This window comes from Diorhabda sublineata, chromosome 2 (assembly GCF_026230105.1).
Source record: "Diorhabda sublineata isolate icDioSubl1.1 chromosome 2, icDioSubl1.1, whole genome shotgun sequence".
NCBI lineage: Eukaryota > Metazoa > Arthropoda > Insecta > Coleoptera > Chrysomelidae > Diorhabda > Diorhabda sublineata.
In genome coordinates, this window is record NC_079475.1 from 38,715,355 (window position 1) to 38,740,435 (window position 25,081).

At 31.3% G+C, this 25,081-nt stretch overlaps 1 protein-coding gene across 9 annotated transcripts in view; it reads left to right on the top strand.

Annotated features, from left to right (window-relative positions):
• The window catches only part of LOC130452902 (longitudinals lacking protein, isoforms A/B/D/L-like), a 625,711-nt gene that overhangs the window by 90,010 nt on the left and 510,620 nt on the right, over window positions 1-25,081 (top strand). The window contains exon 5 of one of the 9 annotated variants that reach the window (XM_056792413.1): window positions 96-8,916. The exons of the other annotated variants lie outside the window; for them this stretch is intronic. Within the exon in view, the coding sequence (XP_056648391.1) occupies window positions 96-568 (473 nt within the window). The 3' untranslated portion in view covers window positions 569-8,916. Of the gene's footprint in view, window positions 1-95; window positions 8,917-25,081 lie in introns of those variants that run through there. 9 annotated transcript variants of the gene reach the window in all.

Genomic DNA, 25,081 nt, shown 5'->3' on the forward strand with positions numbered 1-25,081 from the left:
CTGGTCCTATTTAATTTTCCGTTAATTCTTTAGTTGCTTCTAAACATTTCCCACCTCATTTTTTACCTTTTTTATTACAGCATGTTCTTTTTTAGCTGAAGATCTAAGAGTTAAAAAACCCGGTTGGGAGGATTGGCCATCACATTTGGTCCTTCCCATGATGATAATGCGCGAAAATATGACGCAATCCATGCTACAAACGTTAAATCGAAATACTCTAGACCTCTCTCTGAATTCCAAACCGAAAAATAGACCTTCAATCGTATCGACCGTTGGCGGTTTCGTTTGCGGAGATTGTGGACGAACATATAAACTGAAAAGTTCCTTGCGCAATCATCAGAAATGGGAATGTGGGAAAGAGCCGCAGTTCAAATGCCCTTTTTGCGTTTACAAAGCTAAACAAAAGATGCATATGGCAAGACATATGGAAAGAATGCATAGAGATGTCGATTATGCGGCCGTTAAAACTGAAATTAAAAGCGAAAATGACAATCCAAGTAATTCTGATACTGTTGGAGAAAGTAGAATGGAGATTAGCAATGACAGCAAAAGTTGTAGTAATATGTAGAACTCTACAGGATATTTTACATATTTATCGGATTCATTTTTTGTTCACCTGTATTGAAATCGAGTAATAATGAAACAATAGAAAACAAAATATAAATGTGTACATTAAAATAACAAAATATCGTTTGTTACCTCAATTTATTTGTTAAATATTTATTATAAATTTATTACAGTTGTAGATAAATTTTTGTCTACAATTCTTAAAACCCATTGACGAAAACTGGTTAAATAGTATAATTCAGTGATTCCTTTTGAATATTATCCATTCCTCTTTTTATATATGAAACATCACTCAATAAGTCGTGTGACTAACTAAAAAAAAAAAACACTTTTTCTATCAAAAATCGATTTTTTTCATCAATATAATCTTTTTCAAAAGCAGTACAATCATTCCAATGAATCTCTAACATCTCTAATTTGTCTTTTGCCTCAAAATAGTTCAGATCTGGACTATATGGTTGATGAGGAAGCAATTCAAAGTGTAATTCGTTCAATTCAACCATCGTTGGTGAAACAGCGGTTTTTTCTTCGACATATGAGGCCGGTTTTCTTTGATTTTTGTATTCGCTATTAATTGGAGATATCCGATTAGCAATATTCCATGCGCAGCTCAAAATAATGAGGCCATAACCTTTCCTGCTGACCGTTGTGCCTTTCGACGTTTCGGACGTGGTCCACCCACCCAGATTTTGATCATTTTGATTCCGGAATTGAGTGATTGATTCATGTTTCATCCGTTGTCACATATCGAGGCAAAAATCTGATTTATTACACGTAAACTGTCTCATCAACACAATGTTGTTTTTGATCGACTGGAAGTAAACGTGGCACACACTTTGAAAGAAGTTTTCTGGAGTATTTACCTCAATTAGACAATCAAAACGTTCACCATCATCGATGTCTTTACGGCCACTTTTACATTCAGCAAACCAATGGTTCTTTTGAAGCCATTACTGAGCTGGTACAGCATTTCTTTCATCGAGAAGCAATGATAAATTAATCCATTAATTAATTAATCCACTTTTTTCTGAATAATCGGAATGTCATCAATGTCTTTTGGAAGCTCCATCTGCGTGTCAGTCACGCGACTTGACATTGAGTGATGTTATATGTACTACATTCCATTAGTATTTTATAATTTCCTCAGAACTGCCATTAACAATATTCACAAGGTATTGCAAATACAAACTGCGCCTTATCAAATATTCTTGTCTCTTGATTCTTACCAACATCTTGTTACTTGAATACATCTTCTAAATATCCTTTAGCAACTATTATACTTTTTTATACTTATACTCAAATAATGAATAATTTCTTCGAATTTGGGATAAAAAGTCACTAGGGGATAAACTCGGGGAATAGGATGGGTGAGGTAACAATTTTTGTGCCCTCACCATATCTCGGTGTAAGTTTGTGGAAACAGTTGATAAAATATATGACAATTGTTATTAGAAGCTTTTTTAGAGTTCCATAACGTATTTCAAAATTAAACCAATACGTATCCACGTGGATACACCAAGTTTTCACTTTATTATAGCGGTTAAAAATAGATTTAAATATTGTTTGAAATAATCTATTACCACGCAGTTTTTGCAATACCTTGCGACATAATTCAACGATATTTCAATGAAGCTGATTTAATTTCAATTTCCGAATGATGTATACAAGGTATTTACGAAATTTTGAACGTTTTATTTGGAAAATACCACAGTAAGTTTTTGGAGGAAAAATTCTTTATGTAAAATTGAAATTTTATCATAGAATCTTAGTTTTATTGAATTAATCGTATTTTCTGTAATAGCCATTATATTTATTTTGAATACTCACCAGTGTACGCCTCACGATATATTGTGATACCGAAATATAAAAGACAGTTTAGTATTACTTGTACGCAAATCCGCGTGTTATTTTTTTGTGGTATACTTTTATGAATGATAAATACTGCCAGTATCATGATTCGTATCAACCGATAATTTATAATTTGTTTACCATATCTCAGTTTTTTTTTTTTTTGTATTTTGTTGATATGAAGATGTGGGAAATATATAACTAATTCTCATTTGTAAAAATACAAAACTAGAAACCTCATTTCAATAGCAATAACACGGGATAACTGGGAAAGTAATATCGAGGAGGAAAATTTAATTATTCCTTTGGCGATGTAAGTCAGTAGCACTTTTTCCCGAACAATTTTTTTTATAAATATCTATTTTTTTAAGTTCATGGATAACCTAAAAGGTATTAATTCAGTTATTAATGATCGGCATGTTTTTTTTGTTGTTGTATATGTGTATGGATTTGAGGTCTTGTGTGCACTGCGACCCAAAGGATTTATTCTATCCCCCTTTCTTGTTGCGATACTGTGGAATCCAGTGTTTATAGTTGATCCATTAATTCCCTTCCTTTTAAAAAGTCTAGAATATGAGATAGTTTTAATTGCCCGAGATCTTCGTCTTCTATTTCATATGCACCCAGGTGTAGTACTCTGCAATTCCAACAAAACCTGCACGCCGCATTTTCTGCCAGTTCTAGCGTCTTCAGGTATTTGTTGAGGCGACATTGCCCCAATAGAACTACTTAGGTTGCAACATTCAGCATATCTACTCTGGTTATAGTTGTTCAGAAGAATCTTTGCTTGTCCCAGCCCTTGTAGGTTGTCCCAATAATTCGTTTTGCTCCTATCCAGTGTTTTTTTCCATCGCTCTGTACCTGATACCACAGAAGATTACAGATCCCGTGAAGGACTTGTCTGCCTCCGCTTTAGGTGTGTCCGGGAATCCGTTGTAGGCTAATTTTATTTTTCTTGTCTAGCTCGTTTAATTTTTCTAGGCAATCCCAAACAAGATTTTATGATATTGGAACTTAGAGCTGACTATAGGATAGTTCCTTTCTAGATTGAACCGAACACTTTTTTCAATTGCATAAATTTCTGCTTGAAAAATACTTAGTGCGTTGCCCAAACTTTCAGAGTGTTTGGTTCTGGGCCCCTACACTCATATTCCAGTTTCATCTACTGTTTTTCATCCATCCGTTTACCATTTAATGGCATTTCTGTTCATTTCTTGTATGTGTTTTGGTCCCATTTGTAATTTTTTTCGATGTGACGTCCTGAGGCATGTTTCAGGGTTGGTTTTTTCTGTTACGAGTTTGATATTGTATAAACATTCTATACAACAAATTTTGTGATTTAATATTGATCTAAACAATACGAATATCCACGCAAATTATTGGTTGCTCACAAAATTTGTTAAAACCAAACATAAAAAGGTTTTTTGTTTAATAATTTTCTTATAACTTCCATGAATTGACTGTCATTTTGAATTTTTCACAATAAACTGAGTAATATACATCATTTTTCATCTTCGTATCAACAAAAACTTTTTTTCAATAAAAGCCGATGTACAGTGTGTTCATAAAGTGATGTAATAATAATTCAGAAGTGAGTTAATTAGAAAGATCCCTCATTACATTGGAATATTTCATTATAGATACAATACAAGACATTTCAGGACAATTAATGACTGAAAAACCTATTACTTTATAACCAATAATGTTTTATCTATAACTATGAGAAAAAACACTCAATGTATTATCGATTTTTGTCAACATTATAATTATATTCAATAGTAATATTTCAACATCTATCAATATTCTTGTCATTTATGATGTCATCGATGTAACCTTCAGTAATTGCGATTAGGCATTATGTATTCATTATTTTGATAACTTGGAAGTAACGAGTTTGATTTTCGTAAAAATACCTGACGCAGGAAACGATCTATGGATAAAGAGAGAAGCTTGATGATGATGACCCTGATATAGGAACGATTTTCCTCTGAAGTAATTAGATAAGGATGGTTTATTTTCGTGTGAGACCTGCTCTTAGTGCGAGCTATTTTCTATATCTTCAGTTTTCATAAAATGTTACTTAGGTTCTCATTCAAATCATCTATAACGGAATTTGTACAAAATATTTATGAAATATTTCCAAATTTCTTCATACAATTGGAAATAGAAATCTGCTGAATCACCTAGAGGTGCCGTGGGTACTACATGATGATGATGAATAGAAATATAAAAATTAGCACGTTACGATACTTTATGAACACACTATATTAATTTAATCATATTATTAATACTCAATATATCATTATGGCAATGTTGGCAAGTTCTCGGACTCATCAACATCTTTTTTGTGTCATTAACTCCCACTATTCTTAATTATTAATGTATTTTATTTTCTTTTCTTTCTAGATTGTTTGTCATAAAGAAATACCGAATAGAAATTAATTTTGTTTTATATTTTGTATCGTTTTATGATCCCAATGTTTCATTTCGTAATTAAAAACTATTATTAGTGCGTTCTATAATTGTAAGATCTCAACTTGAAATGTTTCTCAACATTCTTCAGCTTACTCTTTTTAGGAATAATTTACGTGCTCCGATTTAATCGCTCTCTAACCTCACTAATTTTTAATTTTGATTACAACAGCAATTATTTTGATTATAACATTGTTCCTATTAAAGAAAAACGTTGTTCCTATTGTTCAGATGTATCAGAACAAGTATTACCACGATATTATTGTGATAGGATTATAATATATACAATTTTTTGACCAGTGCCTTCTCATTAAATCTTACTTACTTCCAAAAAATACGTTGCATTCGATACGTAGTTTTTAGAAGTAATTCGATTTTTTCTTTAACCTTATAATAAGAAAAACTTTTTATAAATACGCATTGATCTTATTGACTCAGTGATAAAATTCCATTACTTGAAGGATGTGGATATAAATAAGATATTTAGTTTTTAATCGAAGAGCGACCTGAATCAAATTTAAACATGAACGCAATTATTGTTAATTGAATAAGAGACACTGTTATCTTGATTAGATATCATGCAATCATTTAAAATATCTAAAATCCTGCAACTTAACGTTTTCAGGAGTTGCTTATTGCTCCGACTGGATCAGTCGGATTCAGCAACGTCTGAAAATGCAACGAAACGTAGTAGAAACAAACACTTTTTGGCATATGCATTTGTTAAGTGTTGAATGCCTTAGAATACTGAAAATTGAACAAAGTACAAATTCAGAATGATAAAACAAAAGATACTCATCGATGAAAATCGCATTCGAATGCTTAAATGTCCTTATTTTCTACTTAAAAATCACCTGGATCTTTATTATTGTTGAGATCCATACAGAAACACCTCTAACATTAAAAAATCATCTTCCGACGATTCTGCAGATATTATTCTAGTCCTAGTTTCCTCGAACGAACTTATGTTGAGTCTCATCATCTCCATTATCCTTCGGTCTTCATATTGATATTCAAAGAACACCGAATTACATCGAGTACATTTTCTGGATTGTTCGGTGTCAAGGAAAACCACGTTGTACTGACATTTCTCAGATAATTGTTATCGTTGTTTATTTCCAATGTTTTATTATAACTTTAACCATCACCATGGTTCTTGTTACTAAGTTCTTTCAGTTCCAGTTTCCTGGAACGAACTTACGTTGAGTCTCATCATCTCCATTATCCTTCGATCTTCATATTGATATTCAAAGAACACCGAATTACATCGAGTACATTTTCTGGATTGTTCGGTGTCAAGGAAAACCACGTTGTACTGACATTTCTCAGATAATTGTTATCGTTGTTTATTTCCAATGTTTTATTATAACTTTAACCATCACCATGGTTCTTGTTACTAAGTTCTTTCAGTTCCAGTTTCCTGGAACGAACTTACGTTGAGTCTCATCATCTCCATTATCCTTCGATCTTCATATTGATATTCAAAGAACACCGAATTACATCGAGTACATTTTCTGGATTGTTCGGTGTCAAGGAAAACCACGTTGTACTGACATTTCTCAGATAATTGTTATCGTTGTTTATTTCCAATGTTTTATTATAACTTTAACCATCACCATGGTTCTTGTTACTTAAGTTCTTTCAGTTCTAGTTTCCTGGAACGAACTTACGTTGAGTCTCATCATCTCCATTATCCTTCGGTCTTCATATTGATATTCAAAGAACACCGAATTACATCGAGTACATTTTCTGGATTTTTCGGTGTCAAGGAAAACCACGTTGTATTGACATTTCTCAGATAATTGCTATCGTTGTTTATTTCCAATGTTTTATTATAACTTTAACCATCACCATGGTTCTTGTTACTAAGTTCTTTCAGTTCCAGTTTCCTGGAACGAACTTACGTTGAGTCTCATCATCTCCATTATCCTTCGATCTTCATATTGATATTCAAAGAACACCGAATTACATCGAGTACATTTTCTGGATTGTTCGGTGTCAAGGAAAACCACGTTGTACGGATATTTCTCAGATAATTGCTATCGTTGTTTATTTCCAATGTTTTATTATAACTTTAACCATCACCATGGTTGTTGTTACTTAAGTTCTTTCAGTTCTAGTTTCCTGGAACGAACTTACGTTGAGTCTCATCATCTCCATTATCCTTCGGTCTTCATATTGATATTCAAAGAACACCGAATTACATCGAGTACATTTTCTGGATTGTTCGGTATCAAGGAAAACCACGTTGTACGGATATTTCTCAGATAATTGCTATCGTTGTTTATTTCCAATGTTTTATTATAACTTTAACCATCACCATGGTTCTTGTTACTAAGTTCTTTCAGTTCCAGTTTCCTGGAACGAACTTACGTTGAGTCTCATCATCTCCATTATCCTTCGATCTTCATATTGATATTCAAAGAACACCGAATTACATCGAGTACATTTTCTGGATTTTTCGGTGTCAAGGAAAACCACGTTGTACTGAAATATCTTATGAATAATTTCAAATATATCAATATAGTTGCATATACAAGGTGATCTCAAAATGTATTCAACTATACTGTACTTTTATTGATTGAAATGATGAAACAACGCTATATTTGTTTAATTCATTAATTAATATTTAAAGTATTGGTGGAAAGATTAATTTGCGTCGGGCTTAGAGGACTTGACGTTAATAATAAAAGATTAATCTTCCACATTTGCTTCATTCTTCTTTGATTCCATATTCCGCTTATTTCTTCCAATTATTCGAAAAAATGCGCGTGGGAATCGATCACTGTGTGCTGTCAACTGTCTCAAAAAGTGTTATCTATGGTGCATTCCACTAAGCACCCACAAAAATCATATTCATGACCACGGTCTTTCCCGTTCCACTTAGTCCGTAGCGTCATAATTGTAAATCTAATTGGAATGAATCGTGAGACGTTCGAAGCTTTGATGTGATAAAGCAGCGAAAATAAAGCGACAGCTTTAAGAAACTATCTTATATTTCGTAAATCTTTGAATTTACATCTACGTGAAATCAAAATGGGGTTCGTCATAAGAAGGGTCCAGAAATAACTAACAATTTCCTTCACCGCATCAAATAATTGGCATTGTCGTGGTTGTCATTTTTGTCGTTTTGAATTTTGAAAGTAATTTTGAAAAATCAAATAGTGTCTCTTTTATTAAATTTAAGGTTCTTCATAGTTTCATTCAGGTCATCTTGTACATATAGGTATAGATTATAATTTTCTTGGTTATTTTTTTAGATGTTATTTTTTTAACAGCAAAATTTTTGCTTTTGAATATTTTTATTAAATAAGAAATTATATGATTTTCATAGATGAACACGTCTTCGTGATACGAGTTTAAATTAGTTTAATATTGTTTATATGAACAGTCTTAGAGTAAGTGCTTTTTTGCAATTATTATATTTTTTTTGAGTTCCAAATATTTATTTTCGTTTAGGCTATTTAGAGCGAAACTTTTTAGTTGTATTTGATTTGTAAAAAAATCCTCGCGGTTTTACTAATTTGAGTTTATATTATTGTGAATATTTGGAACATTAAATATATTTTTTTAAACCGATTTGTGCTTTGGAAAAAATATATTACGCTTTATTTTAATGCGGCAGCTTTTCAAAAACGGTTTTGGTGTATATGAAAAAGATTTTGTTTGGATTTATCGAGGTGATTATGTTAAAATTGAGAGAAAAATTTGAAAAAAAAGAGCTTTTACTTTATGTTTTTTTACCAGGTGTAGGGACCAATGAAAGAAAAACAAGTTAACCAATAAAGTAGAGTCGATTTGGCTTTACTTTTTTCCACAGAAAAACAATACTCAAATTAATCGTGATTTGTGATTTATATTTACCATTTTTTTGTCATAGATAGTTTCTCTGATTTGATATTAGTTTGTAAAGTATTTACATTTGCTCCCGATATTATTTGTTATAATTTTTTCTTTAATAGATATATATTTTTATATTGAAGCTTACAGGTAGTGGTAGACATTTTCCAATAAATCTTTTTATTAAAATCGACTTTTATTCGAATATACAAGGTGTTTCATTAAAAAAAAACGACATAGAACAAACTCCAAAACATTTTGTATTTCTGTACTAGAATTTTATTTTGATATATTCTACGGTAATTTTACGGAAGAGCCATATAACACGATTACAAAAAAATTTTACAAATTATTGAATCCGATTAAGTAAGAATCAATTTTGAAAACATTTTTCGTTTACAACCAATTTATGAAATTAATTTTTTATATAAAAATAATTTGTTGACAATGAAACTATAAAGGATGTCCCACGCATCAATTTAAACATGTTTCAACTTGTTAAGACTAATCTAATTCTATAAAAAGTTATTTTTAATACTTCTCTTTTTGCTTATTGACGACGAAGTATCTTTTGCAAATAAATATTATGGAATTTCATAAATTTGTTCATTATCAAGACATTATTGGAACCAAAAGATTAAAGGGGGATGACTAAATTACCAAGCAAACAACACAGCATTAGTTTAATCGTTTTACAAGGATGGTCCCAGAAGTACCTGACATGACCTAGAAATGACGGTAGTTGCTTGAAAAGTACCATTATATTAGAAAATACGCAATATACACAGCATATGTTGCAAGTTTTAGGACGCCACGTTGTTTAGTTTTTGTTTGGCAGCCATTACTAGTGACCATTTTCAGTGAGAAACCTGTGTGCAAGATGGCTGCCGTCTTTGGAACGTGGTTCTATCACTTTACACCTTTAATAAAAAAACAATCAAAACAACGAACTTAAAAGGGAGAACCGGTTCCAAAGAAGGCAAAGATTGAAAAAAGGGAAAACTATCAACAGCCAGTATTATACAACAATGAGCGAAGAAACCAAGCAAAAATGACCGCATTTGGCTAAGAAGAAAGTGTTATTTCATCAAGACAATACACCAGCTCATTCATCTGTCATTGTAATGGCCAAAATTAATGAATAAAAGTTTGAACTGCTACTTATTCGTCGGATTTAATTCCCTCAGATTATTACCTGTTCCCAGATTTAAAAAAATTGCTCGTTAGTCAAAGATTTTCCAAAAATGAAGAGATAATATCTGCAGTTAATGGCTATTTTGAGCAGCTTGATGATTCTTATGAAAAGAGTATCGAATTTTCGTGTTTTCTTTGTTGGGCTAGGTACTTCTGGGATCCACGTGATAGAGGAGATTGAAGCTTGAAGATCGTTCCTTCTAAGGTCCTCTAAATACACGGGGTATTGAAATTACAGTAGAAAACCAATCTTGTTCCAGCATCGATTATTGGACTCCTTTGGACTATCTAAAGTTACCATACGTCGCCATTTAAAATCATCATTAAGGAAAATCTATAAAAGTCTTGTTGCGAGTCTGGTGGAACTATGGTGGTGTATGTTAAACCACATACTGTAAAAGTTACGCGGAATAGGTTTGAAGAACTTAATGGTATTCAATTCCTACCATATCCAGCATTTATTCCGGACTTTGCACAATCAGATTACTATTTATCCAGATCCATGCGAAATTCATGGGTAGGTAAAATTAAAATTCAAAGGTGAAGTTGAAAGTCGAAAGAAAGGTTTTACCAAGGTTTCAAAGAGCTTGCTGAACGTTGAGTCGCAACCGTTGAATACAATTTCGAATATTAATTCATAAAATTCATAATATTTGTTAGAAACATCACGTTTGACTTCCTTACTACTACTAATTGGAGTTGATTTGAAGAATAGAGCTGGGATTGGACAATACAGTTCCTTCCTACTTATTTATCCATGTATTCTTATCCCACAATTCTGCTTGTAGGACATTTGCTTTCAAATAAAACAAATTGAATGTCTTAAATGTATTCAATTGTGTAATTGAATCGATTGTAAGTTATTTTGACTTTGTTTTAGATCGTATCCACGAATGCCCTAAATGTGGCAAAAGATACAAACATCGTTGCCACATGTTGTGTCATCTTAGAGAATGCGGTCAACCGCCTAAAATTTGTTGTGTCCTCTGCCCTTATAAATCTCATAGAAGATCTAATCTTCGAAAACATCTCATGACTGTACACGCCAATACAGAATTAATGCAATAAATTATACTTTAAGTTCACATTGTTTTATTTATTTTTTAAACAGGTTTTTTTCCAAGCGTACTGTTTAATTATAAGTCGATAAGTCCTTATAAACATTATAGATCTAGATCTAGATTCTAGAAAGTCTTCAATTTTGAACAAACTAGGACTAGAAAAGAAATAAACATTAGTATAAAAACTATTTGAAATATACCAAAAGGAAATTTATTTCTTTGTATCCTTTCGCATTTACAAACGAAGTCAAATTCTCAAATTATGACAACCTTATTAAACTTTTTCTAAAAGTTGTACATTCCTAGGTTATCTAGACACAATTCTTTTCCGAGATTCCTATACAGCGTGAGCCATAAACTTTTGAGTACTGATCTAGAAGTCGAATGAGGTGATACCACTAACAACTTCGTATCGAATAAAACCCTAAAACGAAACACGCAGTCCAGACTTATCTCCAGCTGTTTTCTTTTCATTTTCGTGGAAAAATTGAAAACACTACTCCAATTATATAAGAATAGGTAATATATTCATCAGTATGTGTCGGAAAGTTTTAGAAAATCTGTTGGAGTAACATTTGTTTCCTTTTTTTCCAAAGCAATATCAAAAATGAAAAAAAATTTGGCTCAATTTGTATGTAAAGATATTTAAAATAACTTCTTACGCAGTTGTAATGTAATTCACCTTTTCCACTGTATTCAGCAGTCTATTAGAAGTGAAGCGGATGCTTGGATTTTACCTGGAGGTTACCTTTTGATCATCTCTGGAAGTTTATGATTTTCAAGTTCAATAGAAATAAATTAACACCCTGTAACTCACACAAATTTTTATTTCAAAACAACACATCTATAGTTCGACATTTTTTAAATGCCTACATAAATGTTGAATTAAAATAAATACGATTCTTGGTGAGTAAGTAATTTGTAAAGAAGAAAAGTTTTGGTATTGTTTGCCTTTTATTAATTCATTTCAGTTTTAGGGAAAGTTATATCATGAGGTCAAACGCAAAGAAGCTGAAGATGGTAGAAATCTATTTTACAATGGACCAAAATGTTTTTTGGAATCGTTACGAACATCATGAAGCTGGATATAAAATTAAATACTGATGCTAGAGTTTGGTTTTGGCGTCATGTAGATTAAAAGTTTATTTCATCTGACTTTGTATCAGAGCCTTTTTGTGGACTCTCTAGATGACACATCAATAAAGAACTAAACGAATGGCTGAAGTCTGAAAAGTCTAAAAAGTCCGAAGAATGTCTCGTGATGACCAGAATCACCTTAAGACGATGGGCATAGCAGTGGACAAATTCAGATGCTACTAGCAACCAATTGGAATAGAAAAACCCCAAAATTATTATCTTGTAGGTATAGGTACAAAGTGTCTGGAGAGCCAAAACGACTTCCCAAAACAATTTACAAAAGTTGAGAAATAGACTATTGACATGAAAACAAAAACAGATCAAAATTTTGTAAATATTCAGATATCGATAATGAACATTTTCAAAATATTATTTCAGTCAGTTATTTAAAAACATTGATGAAGAAAAAATTGTCACCAAGGTGTTAAAAATGAAGAATGATTTTGTATTCCTGAGATGTAATAATGGTGAAACCTTATACCAAACGCCTGTAGGGATAATAAAAACAAGAATTACCAGAAGCCAGTGATGAAACTATGGAACAGTGTTGCTTAAATTATTAGATTTTCTTCAAGATTATGTTAAAATATTTCTTTCGTCAAATAGTTTTGCTTTTTATAACTTTTAACAAGTCTTGTTCGGGCTTGAGACGGTGTAACTTACCTACTTAATCGATTTATTCACTAAACTGTGCACTAAACACTAAATTATTATCAAGCACTTATACAATTTAAATTAACTATTTAAATGTTTCAAAACTTTTCATATTGATGACATGTTTTGTAGATATGACATAGATATTTCAATACGTTTCTTCATGTTTTTTTACCATACCCAAGACAATATATGAATATCACTACACATTGTATACTTTTTATTTATTGAAATAGTGAACGTTATATTGTGGAATCTGTATTTGGGTTAGATGTTGTTGAAGTACATAAGTGTAGAAGTACCAGGATGTAGTTTTAAACTTAATTTTTGGGTAGGTAGATTTGATGGACATAGTACCAATTTTCAGTCTTATTTTGAAAAAAACTATATTACGTTTTACTTGTGTATAAAAAATGGTATATGTCCATCATTATATTTAGTTTTTTATAATAAAAATGGTCTATCCACGTTTTCAGATTTTCTGTCCTATTTTGAATCGGAGAAAGAAAATACGATTAAGAAGAGGAAAATAAAGAAAAAAGAAAATACTACCGTAGATTCTTTATCGGAACTGTTCATGTGTACCAAATGTACGAAAACTTATAGATTACGACATTCTCTAACCAGACACATTAAATTCGAATGTGGACAAGAACCTAAATACGCTTGTGAATATTGCCAAAGAAAATTTAAACATAAGTACGATTTGAAAGTCCATCAACGTAGTCAACACAATAAAAGTCCCGTAACAAACAAATCCAACGTTAAAAGTTCTTCTACAGGCGTTCTTTTCGATACTACAGATTTATTACAAAACGTTGCGGTCAATCTAAGTACTAAAATATGAGAGAATCCGTTCTTAAATGGTACGGTTTTTCATCTACTTTTCGTTTCCTGATATGCGCTTAAAGTCTAACGTCAAGTTTACATTTCGTTTGTCCTACCTTTATCTTCCAAAGTTTCGACTACGTTTTCACCTGAAATTTGATTGAAAAATCGATTCTTTCACAACAATGAAATTACAACGTTTTTAATTCATACATCCACTTATTTATATTATAATTTGACAGCATTTAATCAATTATTTCGTTGAAAATAAGGTAACAAGGTAGGTAACGTTTTACTATATTTCGATATAATTCTTCTTTGAAACTACCAACAACAAAAATAAATGAAAATTGTATTATAGAATGATCAGTTATCAAGAATTTCTTGGAATTGTTATAAAGAAGTTTTTTTGGGGCACCTCCTGATGCCAAATCATCTGCTCCAATTCTTCATTACGAAATAGTTTCTGAGCTAACATTGACGGTATCTTTTCCAAATCGTTCTTCCATATTAAATGTGGAATTAAAATAAACAAACTCTACAATTTCTTTATAAATAATGTCAAATTCATGTTAAAAGGCTTTCATACAAATCTCTTGGAAACATTTCGTCGTTTTCGATTCATAAAATGCTCTTGTTTATTTATTTATTGCTAAATTCTCTGTTGATATCATCTCTTGTACTAAAGTCTTCTGTAGTTGAAAAAAATTGAAACCAGTTTTTTTATGGATATTATTTGACTATTTACTAGGTCTTTTAGTAACGTCAGGATGAAATACCTTCTCAGTATTCATTAGTTTATTATTGTAGTTGTATATTTTGGGATAAATATTAGTTACGTTATCCTCACACATATGGAAACCTCAATAAGTTTGAGTTCAAGTACTCAGTATCCAGTACAAGCTTACCAGTTTGTCGTTAGAGGGAAAATAATGTTTAAAACTTTGTACCAACATGACTAAATGATTTTTTTTTGTTACCACAACTTTCACACATTGTTCTTTTTCCTTTATTCAGTCATTTTTGGTTAATTTTTTATTTCCTGTCGCATACTTTCAACATTCTATAAAAAGTAGTAACTCACTAATATTTAATATATAGTATATTTCTAGAATTTATAGATTAAATTAAGCTCCATTACAAATTATCTTACTTTATCTCCCAGGCTGTTTTCCTCTCCGAAGTTTCTATGAGAAGAGTGTCAGACCCTTTTTTTATATCACTATTCGGAATCCTGTCTCTAAACATAGTTTCTAGAATCTCCAATACAAATGTTTTTTTTACATGTGACTTTTTTGTATAATCTTTCGTAAAATGCAAGTCTTTCAAACAATTTGCTTGTTCTTTTTATAACTTTCAATTCAAATAATTCTTGGAGCTTGAAAAAATGGATGGCTGTGGATCTTTTAGCTACTAAATTAACGTGGGGGTCAAATTATAATGAAAAAATAACACTCAAGTTATAATTGTTTAATTATATTGTGAATTAAATTTACTATAGTTTAAGAAAAGCGAAATCAGAGATAATTTTTCGAATGTAGATATAGCATACATGGGAATATATTTTATCACTTCGATTTTTGGTAATTTTTGATTGTCGAATGTCAAACATCAGTTTATTATTAATTACTAACAATATTAGGACGTCAGGATGTAAATTTGTAATGATTTGCACTACGTTTCTCTATGATGATCTCATGGTATGATTTTGAACAATTTATATTTAATAAAACCTCTGTAATTCCATAATAACAAAATTATTATCAACTTTCAACCCACTATCTGTATTTCGACTCCTGTAATAACCCAAAAAATGGGACAAACTTTCCTATTTTTTAAACAAAGATTCCAATTGCATCTCATAATTCCCATTTTAAAAAATCTAAATGAGTCGCCGCGCACTTTTTCTTTTTGTGCCATGTCTATGTTTGTAATATGAAACGGGCTATTTTTTCCTTTACCTTGTATAAATATTCATTCTGTGTATTGTTACGTGTGAGGTGCCAAAATTAACTCCCTAAGAATGTTGTTAGATAAAAATCTCAAATAAAAATTGACTTATTTCAAAAAACTTTTCCAATTCTAGGCAGTCAGCTTTTCTCCTCACTCTGTATAGTAAATTAATTAATTAATTTCAAATCTCGATGTTTTGAACTGATAGTATTGAATGACCAAAAAGTATTCTATAATTGCTTATTATTTATATGCTTTAATTTAGTATTATTTTTCAATGTAATCAATACCAGTGCCTTAATATTATAAGTAATTAAAAAAATTCTACATGAAAATGTTTTATTAAATCTATTTTTTCTTCTACATAACCCAACATTTCTTTTTTTCCAGATAGCAGTAATTTTGAATAAAATACTGTTAATACATAAACTTCGACTAGCTTTCATCAATTTTTAAAAACTACCTGTAAATATTTCAATAATCGTTTTTGGTTTTTGGGAATTAATAACCTCTATAAAAACTATGGACAACGCTTTTTGATTCTTTTGTGGACTTTATTCTCAAAATATCTTGCGACAACTTTATATTAAACTCACTTTAATCACCCAATCTTTTTGTAGGTACCATATTTATTTGCCCACAGTGCTTTAAAGTCTATAGAACTACGAACTCATTAGCAGTACATCTATCAAGAGACTGCATATGACTTTGTACTGCGAAAGTTACTCATAATCGTAAATAGAAACGAGGGAAAAATAATTTGTTCTCTGAATAATATAATTTATTACCACTATCAAGAATATAATTTGTTTATAGTGCTCAATTTTGATTTAAATAATTAACTGCTTCATTTAAATCTCAAAGTTAAACTGGTCGTTGGCTTTTTAACCACCGATCACTGATGATCTGCAATACCCTTCATGCATGATAAGGAAGAAACTGCAGTCTACGTTATAGATGAGTGCCAAGTACTTACAAGTGTGAGGCTTAGGCCAGTACTACACGATTCGTCGAACGTTTGCACCAACATTAACTTTCCAACTTTGGTTGAACATTGGACGAAGGCTGGAACCTTATCTAAAATTGCCTAAAGAAATAAAAACGGGGCAAAACGCTGATGAACAGAGTACAAGAGATATGAATTCTCTTAAATTAAACTGGTGGCAACTTTGATTTTTCATACAAAATACACGCAAGAGGACTTGAAATGTGGTTCCAACTTCGTTCCAATGCTGGCTACGCCTTCAACGCAACCACACGATCATACCAGCATCCAACGTTGGTAGCCTTGGACGTATCTTGTGGTAGCGGCTTTAAACAGTTTGCTTAGGTACCTCTTTAGCTTTTTATAGGACATAGTATTTGGACAGCCCAATAACCAGCTAAGAAATCTAAAGGTAGGAATTTTATTGTTGATCGAATGTTGTTTAAAACATTTCTAATACTGATTTGATTTTAGATCAAGATCGAGTGCAATGTCCGAGCTGTTTTAAATATTATAAAAGCCAACATTCTTTGAAAGTACATCGCGTTAGAGATTGTGGTAAAGGAAAACAATACGCCTGTTCGCTATGCGTCTTAAGTTTTAAAAGGAACGAACATTTGAAACGACATATGTTGAATAAACATAACGTTCATTTTTCTAAATTATTATAACGTGTGTTGGTATGATTGGAGATTGAATTATTTATAATAAAAATTTTTTAGTTCAACTTTTGTTATTGACTGTATAATGGGAAAGCATTAGAATTATCACCATCGAGATTTTAGCCTGATGTATTGGTTTTAATTACAACTTGTCTAGTTTCACTTTGGAAGTGAGATGCGCTCTACATTCCGAGGAAAATTTCTAACAATATTTTCAATACAAAATCTTGAGATTAAAAGTTATATTTAACACATACTTATAATTCTATAAAATGTAGAATGTTGGAAGGTTATTTGGTCCAAAATAACCTTCCAAAGTCCAAAGAAGTAGTATTCCAGCCGCCGCGTACGCAACATTTGTTATTGAGTCATCTTCGGATAAAGCAAATAATTTCAGAAAAATAAAAATTTAAGGTTATGCAAAATCATCGAAATGAAACTGTCAACTGTCAACATTAAAGTGGCTAGAGTGACATTTGAGGAAGTTAAAGTTGTCTACTCCAGAGCGTCCCGAAAGTGTTTTGCTGCCACTTTCATTACATGGAACACACTTGGGTACACTACTATATTCCGGAAGTGGAGGAAGAAAGCTGTTGGTGAGGTAGTTAAACCGAATGTAGCGGGGAGGAAGATACAACCGATGCGATACTGCTGTAAGCGACGCTAGATCTCATACAGCTCGGCTTAAGATGGAAACGTTGAACGAATTGGGTTTCCTATAGTCCGGATTTGTCACCATGCGACTATTATTTATTTGGTCCATTGAAAAAGGCACTTGGTGTACTGTGATTCAAAAGCAATATGGAAGTTCGAATGATTACGTGACAAGCCGAGATATTTTTACGAAAAAAGCATCCAGTAAATATTTGTAGAGTGTGATCCGAAAAAAGTATGAAATAAATAAGCTTTTTTTTCATTTTTGTCTCCTAACTTGCACTCTAATCCAATAATAAATTATTGATGACAACAGCAATAAGAACGGTCTAATGCCAGAAATAGATTGGGAGCCTCTAGGTAGAAAACGTTGAGTACGACCAACTCTAAGATAGGAAACATACAGTAGACATGCAATAATAGATGGACATCTGAGAATAGCGGACTGGAATAAATCTAACAACTGTGAAGTCGTAAATTGAAAAATCGGATCAGAAAAAGCAGGAACCAAGACTAACCATTGCCACATCGATACTTGGTTTCGTAGCTCTTCGTTTCTGATAGATAATAAGATAGATGGGTCGACTTTCTAGTGATCGTGAAAATATCGTACTTCCAACAGTAGGTTTGAGGTCAGTTTTTAATCAAACGCTGTCAATAATTTATTTTATCCTTAACCTTTTGGTGTTACCATCTCACACGTCCATATTTCATTGGTTTTACTTTTATTGTAATAATATTTTCGCCATTATTCATATTAACAATTCTCTCATGGAAGTTTTTACATGTAGCATTCTGTTTACGATTGGTTGCTGATGCAATTGTCGGCACGCGTGACCAACGCGCATGTAAACCTCAAAGACAAAATGAAATTAGACAATGTATATTTATTGTTTATTTAATTTTATACTGTTGTCCTTTGCAGGTCAACTCTTGATATGTCCTCAATGCTCTAAAGCGTACAAATCTAAAAACTCATTAGCAGTTCACCTTTCAAGAGATTGTGGTATTAAACCAATATATGTTTGTATAACGTGCAATAAACCCTTGAAGCGTAGAGATTATTTAATGCATCATTTATTAACGAATCCGGGATGTAATAAAGGAAACGCCGATTGTAGTTTTACTAAAATATCAGACGAGAATGTGATTAAACAGTATATTCGATAGTATCCTTTATTTTTTTTCAAATTTTCTTGATCATAAAGTTTTCGATTGTTAGCACTAACTAAAAAATATCTGTAATTTGCGCGGAATTTTTACGTCTTCCTTGAAAGTTTTACTAATTACATTTCTAAGGAAAAATACAGTGCAGTGGTTCCGCAAAACTAGAGAAAAAACTTATATATGTCTGGTGTGTAACGAACATTTTCGAAGAAAAGAACATCTGAAATCCCAAATCTCAAGTACTTAACCAAATGGGTTACTATTACATAACTAATTTTCAAAATGACAATTTTGAATGTGAAACTTTTAACGAACGGAACGAAAAAAATGAAAAAAATAAAAATGAAACTCATTCATGCAACAACCCTAATGTTGGTGAATGAATCTAGAAGTTGCAGTTCTCTTTTACTTAATCCTGATGTCTTCAGGTGCCATGTAACTTTCTTCATCTTATTCCTTATTGATCTTCCTTTCGTTTTCACTGAAGGGTTTGGCGTCTAAAGAATCCAATTTCAACAAAAACAGTGTGTAATGACACATTCAAATACAAGAAAACACTTTGGTGTCATGAAACAAAATAAAAGACTGCTATAATGAGTGTTGCATCTACAAAAAATAGTATTCGTTGATTTCATCTTATTATAATAGAACTTTATTTCTAAATCTTTTCCATGGATATCGGTCAAAACGATTACTCCATCTTCAAATTGGTTATGGGATATTTGGAGTATTTTTGATTGCGGAAAGTTATTCATTGCAACAATGTAAGCTTTCGTTTTCTTCTTCCTCTTTCAATAGGACCAGGTCCCGTTCAATCCTGTACGTTTGGTCCTCTTCTTGGATCTTCTTGAGAAGCTGAACTCCAGCTCTCGTACCAACTCTTCGGGGGTCTGCCTACAGTTTTAGCCCATCTGTTTTCTGACATTCTATCTACGTGATACCTCCAGAATCTTTCGTTTTGTAATTCAGTTATTTCAGCTAATTATCTCCCTTCAATCTGACGAAGATATTTACATTTGTTTGTTGTCCGAGACCCACTACAAGACGGATGAGCTTCTTCCTTTTAATGATAAGAAACTATATTAGTCGAAATGACAAGTATTTTTGGTTTTACGAACCAATGATGCCAATAAGCACAGTAATCAAATATTATAAATGTAATTTCACAATTTCGTACTTTCAGGAATTCAATGTCCGACTTGTAACAAGCTGTACAAAAATCATAATAGCTATCGTGTTCACCTGTACTACGATTGCGGAAAAGAAAAAACAGTCTGCTGCACAATGTGCACATCAACATTCAGAAGAAAACATCATCTCACTAGTCACATGAACCGAGTACACAGAATTGATAACATGATTTGATTTCTTATTTCAATATATACCTTAAATATTATTATACTTTCAACTATATTTACCATATTATAGGGTCATAATTGAATTGCTTGATAGGTATGAACACTTTGAGGTTATAGTTTAAGTGTTTGAAAGTGTTTTATAAATGATAAAATATCCAAGAAACCTAGTTCAACAATTTGAAACCTTCAAACGTAGTTTATTAAATGTGTAAAAACTGTTTTATGACCTATATAACTCTTTAAATCCGTAATTAAATTGTTTGATGCCTTCTATTGTGTTTTACGAGTCATAAAACATACCATGAAACACTAAAGGGTCCACAAATCAAGTGTCTAACGCCCTTAGTGCTTTATAAATAATAGAACATTTAAGAATCATAGTTAAACTGTTTGAAGCTTTTGGAAATGGTCTTTAAAACGTATGAGAAGTGTTTTATACACTGTAAAACGCTTGAGTCATAAAACATACCATGAAACACTGAAGGGTCCACAAATCATGTGTCTAACGCCCTTAGTGCTTTATAAATAATAGAGCATTTAAGAATCATAGTTAAACTGTTTAAATATTTTGGAATTGGTCTTTAAAACGTATGAGAAGTGTTTTATACACTGTAAAACATACCATGAAACACCGAAGGGTCCACAGGTTAACTGTTTGACGCCCTTAGTGTTTTATAAATTGAAGAACCATAGTTCAACTACTTGAAGTCTTTAGAAGTGGTCTAAAAAAAGTGTTTTATGATATTCAACTGATGGATTCTATAAAACTTTAGTTGTAGTAGTAGAACCATAAAAAAAGTCATAAAACACTTTGGGATCTAGGGTTCAATTGCCTGACGCCTTTTTAATGTGGTATATGAAACTCTAGTGTTTTATGTGTCATATATGTCATGAAACACATGGAATTAAATTGTTTATTTGTGAATATCTACATTATATATAACTCATGGATATAGACAAAACAATTTGATTCATTCATTCATTTTAACTTGGATGAAATTAAGAAAAAGTTTTATTGATAATTAGTGATATCCATCGCTATTTCATTTTGTATTATTGTTGATATTTCCAAATTATCTTTTCTTACTATTGAATTCGTAAGTTTCTTTTTTGACTTTCAAATCATTTTTGGCTATTAGACAAATTTTCAGTGATTCTGAATCTATCGGATAAAACTTACGGTCATAGATTTTATTCTTCTAAATAATAAGAATCAATAATGATTCTCATTAAGAAGCTGATGGTTATATCAATTTGTGATTAAAAGACCTTACTCAGAAATATACAGACGAAATCTATATTGCGATAAACTCTGATTTTCTCATTCAATTATAATTGTAGGTAACACGGTGAGATGCCCGACTTGTGGAGGACATTATAAGAACGTCTTTTCGTTGCAATCACATATGAGACAACAATGCGGCAAAGAAGCTCGTTACCAATGTCCAATCTGTTCAAAAAAATTCAAAAAGATCCATAACATGAAGAGACATATATTGATACACCAAAGACCATTGTTTTGAAGTTGTACCTGAAATTATTTTATTACGAGTATTAAATTTTGTTATATTGTCCATTAAAAAAATATTAAATTGTTTATAGAAACTAATTTTATCAAAGGAACATCCATAATTCGTAATGGATGATCAAATATATTTTGATTCGTATATCTTAACGATAAGTTACTGATTCATAGATTTGTTTACAGAAACAAAAAGTACTGCATTCGAAAAAAAAAAACGTTTTTAATTTAGTGTGATATTGAAACCTATGCCTGGTTTTATACTATTCATTTTGTACCGTATTCTAACATTAGAAGCAGTATAAGTTTGAGGAATCTTTGGAATTTATATGAAAGGAATTTTGATTCAACTAACCACAAATATTTCTTGAATTCCGCAACATCTGGATGAAAATTATGTTTCTAATAAGACATTTTAGAATTCTCCTACCAAAAACAGAGGGATCAGCAGCTTGTGGCTTGAAGTTTGGACTATCCAGTTCCGTACGAAAAAATCAGTAATTTATTATCACACTCCATAGAAAATATGAAAATTTGAACTATTGTTTTATTCCTAGAAATGAAATCACGTGACTTATATTTCAGCAATTTCATTTTATTTCAACATCTACCAAATGCGGCGCAAAAATTCAAGCTTTCTCATGTCCACATTTTCAGCACTGCTACATCTGTTAGCTCGCGAACTTTCATTCGACGATCATCCAGTACTGGAGTCGTCACCTCATTTGGTCGACCACTACAATGTAGGTCATACCGCCTTTGCTACCCAGAGTAGAATCTAGTTCAGTTCTCAATTGGTTGGGCTAAGACCTTTCAAATATTCAAGTATTGTATCAAATAACGATGACCAAACTTTTCCATGTTTATAAATTCACTGAAAACAACGTGGCATCTTCAAACTTGAAACATATGCTGAATATTGTGGTATTTTCCAAGCAATTACCGCCATCTCTGGGACGATCCTCGTAAAAATGTTGTGTTGTCATTCATCCACCGCACGACTATAGTTAGTTTTGTTTTTTAAAAATTCGAAACGATGCAACTTTTGACAAGAATTAGTTCAGCAAAATTTTGAAAAGAATAGATTCGCTGAAAAATGTCAGCGATTTAAAATAAACAAAAACGTACTGGTGTTTATATTAAATTCTCTCAACACAAATATAAATGCGATCAATGTTGAGTCATTTGAAATTGATATTAGATCGTTCCAAATGCAATTGTTAGATCAGAAAACCAAAAATTAATAGTAATACCTTCATATTTGGCGTTTGGAATAGTCTTTTTCAATGTTATACTGAAATGAAGATGCTGGTTTATAAAAGGCTGACGATTTTCACTTCGAGTCATTTTATATCAAATAATAAAAAAATAAAAAGCCGTTTATTTTAAATCAAAATATATATAGTAAATAATATAATATCGATTCCATTAACAGTGAAGTTAATCCAGGCAATGACTATTTTTTTTTCTTTTTTTTTTTGACAACTCTATCGTGCTGCCTTCTCCTTGTGGATGTGATGTTAGTAATTTTTCGATACAAATAAGTACGGAAATCGATAAGTTGTCTTATTCTAAGCAACTTTTGTTCTATAAAGTTTTTTCTAAAAGACAATACTTTTCGACTTAATCGCGAATGAAATTGTTAGGTAAAAAACCCTGTTTTCGGAGAGCTTTTCGCAAATAACTGGAAAGAAATGTATAGCTTATAAAAAAACAAAAGAAAATTCTGTAATTATGACATGTGCAGATCCAGTAGTTGAAAGTTTATTGATATTTTCAAATACAAAAATGGAAAGTTGCAACTTACAATCAGCACTTATTTAAGTCCGTTAAAAAACTTTCATCATCATCATCAGTAAATTATTTTGAAATATTATATTTCCAGTTTTCCAAAAAATCTGATTCAATGGTAACAGATCGGATTTGGATATATATTTTAATATGAAAAGGAAAAATAACTAATTTTATCTTTGGTACACGTTGTTGCACGTTACGCGAATTTCCGAAAAAAAAATAACAATTTTAATTTTTAGGTATTTTGCAAGGATTTGATACATTTAGTTGTGGATTGTGTAATGTTAGTTTTTATAGAGAAAGTTCTTTACAAAGACACAAAACATATCATGCTTTCATGGATAGTTTTTAAATAAACTTTTTACTGTATTCTACTATTTTTTTTTTAATAGATTTTATAATTAACTTTGTATAATTTTTTTTCGACCCCAAATTTACGTATGTGAAATTTTTCCAATTAAATTCATACAGGTTACAATAAAATCATTCGGCTAACTGATTTATGATCTATTTGATTTATAATAGAGTTTCAGGTAGTAGGTGTTTGGTGTAGAACGAAATTTTTGGATGAAAAAACATTCTGAAATATCATTATATATTACATATGTTTTTGACAATAATTTCTAAAAATCAGTATCCATAGTAGAAGTGCAACTGGGTTAATACAGGTGATGGTTTATTATGAGAAAAATTAAAAAAAAGTTTTCATAAATTAACTAAATTCGAGGATGATTTGTGAACAAAGAAATTTTAATCACTTTAAACAACAATATAAAAACCTGTATCAAAAATATTTTCTCCGCTACGGCATACACCATATTTATGAAAACTTTTTCTACTAACCCCCGATTTCCATGTTTTTCCTTGCTCCAATAATACGTTTGAATGAAATTCCAGATCCAGATTTCGTGGAACACAACGGCATATTTTCTTGTGTAAAATGTTACAAAAGCTACAAATTCAAAGGAAATATAAGAAGACATTTGAAATACGAATGCGGAAAAGAAGCTACTTTTTCATGTCACCTGTGCAATTTCAAATGTAAAAGAGCAGATTATCTGAGGTTTCATTTAAATTCTAAGAAGCATTCCAATGTCGCCAACATTAGAAAAATCTATTTCGACCAATCGTATAATCTCAAACAAGAAATGGGCTTTTTGAAACAAGATTGATAGCAAACAGCATTTTTTTTAATTTGTAGAAGTTTGGTATGTTTATAGAGCCTGGTATATAAAAACTACAACATAAAAATGAAAAACTTACTCTTCATATAGCTTTAGTTTTTATTTTTAAAATATTCTATACAATTAATACAGTCTTCCCTTCATCAAGGTCATATTTTGGATTTTTTTTGGTAAAATCTTAACTTTTGGTGTCTGTCAACA